The 2,302-nt window shown below is 41.5% G+C and overlaps 1 protein-coding gene across 1 annotated transcript; it reads left to right on the top strand.

Moving 5' to 3' along the window:
- Nucleotides 1-34: 34 nt before the first annotated feature.
- LOC107679124 (bromodomain adjacent to zinc finger domain protein 1A-like) lies at nt 35-2,203 on the top strand (the record flags this gene model as incomplete). The annotated part of the gene is made up of 5 exons (XM_016474584.1): nt 35-50; nt 144-308; nt 1,323-1,418; nt 1,573-1,797; nt 2,020-2,203. Coding segments are annotated over exons 1-5 (686 nt in total), but the record flags the coding sequence as incomplete, so codon positions are not given.
- Between the last annotated feature and the right edge of the window lie 99 nt (nt 2,204-2,302).

The raw sequence follows: 2,302 nt of genomic DNA, 5'->3' as shown, positions 1-2,302 counted from the left end.
ATTATTATTATTATTTTTTTTAAGTGCCAGGGCCATGGCTTGGGGGCGTGGTGAGATTTTTCTGTTTTTTTTTCTCTAGCTGATCACATGCCTGAATTGATTTTTTTTGGAGACAGGCCAATTTTTGGAACGTTCCTGATGAGGGTTGTTGCTGTTTACAGAGGTGCTGGAAGAGGCCTTGGTGGGCTCTGATCCTGAGGGGCCACTCTGTGAACTGCTATTCTTCTTCCTTTCGGCCATATTTCAGGCTCTGGCAGAGGAACAGGAGGAAGTGGCCAAAGACCAGGTGGCGGAAGCGGACACCAAAGGTCAGTTGCTGAGGTTACAGCTAGTGGTGTGCACAAATATTTGAATATTTAACATAAACTAATTTGCAAAATTGTGAAGCCGAAAGTGCACGATAAATAAAGTTAGTCTATCAAAAAAAAAAAAAGATTCTGCTCGCAATCGCCTAAACGAGTCGTCAGGAATTCGAATCCTATTCTGTTACGGCTCTACGTTGCAAAGTAACACATTTGCATAATGTCTGCCCACGTTCTACGTCGCCAACTTGCCCGCCCACAAACAGTAAAACATCCGTGTGGTTAACATCATGTGGAGAAGATGCTGTATCCTACGCTGTGAGAGTAAATTTGTTTTATCACATCTTATAATCACCACAAACTTGTTAACACTTGACACTTACCACTGAGAAACGTCCTGCTCCAGTCGTGCTTGAGAATTAGTCTCTTGTCGATTAGCCAGTTCAACCGTTTCATCATGAGACTTCTGCTCGAATTGGTAAGGTACAATCGATACCATCTTTTCTATGTATTGACAAGTCTCCAGGGCTGTCATTCCGTCATGGCAATGGGCGTTTCGTTTCCGACACGCGCTGTACCGCGTGGTAGACCAATCCAGAGCCAATCTCTCTATGGCTCTGGACCAATCGCAAAGGACTGTGCCATCTGACCAATCACAGCAGTGAGGGCTCACGGAAAGGAGGGGTTTAGAGAGACTGATTCTTTGAACTGCTTCGCACGAGTCGTTTACGAATCATTTAGAAATTAGGTAAAATTAAATCAATTTTTTGAGAAAACTAACGTGTTTTTTGACCTTGCATGCATGTAAACCTGTTTTAGGAGACTCATAAACGATATCAGCAACCTTAAAAATGGCATAATAGGGGCGCTTTTTCAAATATTTTATTTCAATTAACATTTTTTCAGCCCATTAGTTCACCTAGCTGACATTGGTTTAGCACTACTAGAAAGTCCTTTTGTTATGTTATTTTACCTTCAGTATCCTGGCGAGTCAGGTTTGACACTGGTTTTCATTCTTAGATCTTAGTGAAGCTCTGGAGGATGACGCTGACCCCACACAATCTGCCATCAATGCTGTGGCAACTCTTGCTGCTGCCTGGCCACAACTGCACCAAGGTCAGATGATGTGCCCTGATATATGTCTGTCTTTAGGACCACTTTAAGAATTATAACTTTGTGCCTTTTATGAATAATATAAAAGGTTATAATATATACTTTCAGTAAATTCAAACAACCAGTGGAACCATGTTTCTTCCTTTTCTCTGTGCAGGCTGTAGTCTGAAGCAGTTGGATCTGGACAGCTGTACTCTCTCTGAGATTCTGAGGCTGCACATCCTGGCCTCAGGGGCAGATTGCATGTCCACCAATGCAAAGTTTCGCTATCAGAAACAGGGTGGGTTTGGCTCCACAGATGACCCCTGTGTGGAGCTGCGTCTGTCAAACCAGTGCCTGCTCAAAAAGCTCTCCTGCACTGCTGTCTATGACCTGCTGCCTGGTTGGTGTTTTTTTTATTTTTTATTTTTTTATTCTTTGTTAGATGTTGTTTTTTTTGTTTTTTTTCAAAACATACATTGCGGTCCAAAGTCTAAGTCTAATTTTCTAGTTTTTATAATTTTGGGGGGAAAATGATGATGATAATAATAAGTAAATAAAAAAATAATAATAAATCAACATTTTCTGATTTTGCACTGTCTAATATTGTTACATATGTGTTCAGGAGAGAAGCTAAAGATCCTCCATTCTTTGTGTGGAAAACTGCTGACTTTGGTTTCTACAAGAGACTTTATAGAAGACAATGCAGATGAGCAGAGATCTGCCAAGCAGGAACTGCGAGAGCTTAAAGCTGAACAGCATCGCAGAGAACGAGAGGAAGCTGCAGAGAGGTACGGCATAGAGTCAGGGTAGCACCATATTTCTGACAGAAATGAAAACAAGGCTGTAAGGTATACAAGTACAACAGGGTGGCCGCGGGTCCTTAAAAAGTCTTAAAATGTCTTAAA

Source organism: Sinocyclocheilus anshuiensis, unplaced genomic scaffold (genome assembly GCF_001515605.1).
Source record: "Sinocyclocheilus anshuiensis isolate Anshui unplaced genomic scaffold, SAMN03320099.WGS_v1.1 scaffold5455, whole genome shotgun sequence".
In the NCBI taxonomy this organism is placed as follows: Eukaryota; Metazoa; Chordata; class Actinopteri; order Cypriniformes; family Cyprinidae; genus Sinocyclocheilus; species Sinocyclocheilus anshuiensis.
This window is presented reverse-complemented; position numbering and strand designations above follow the sequence as displayed.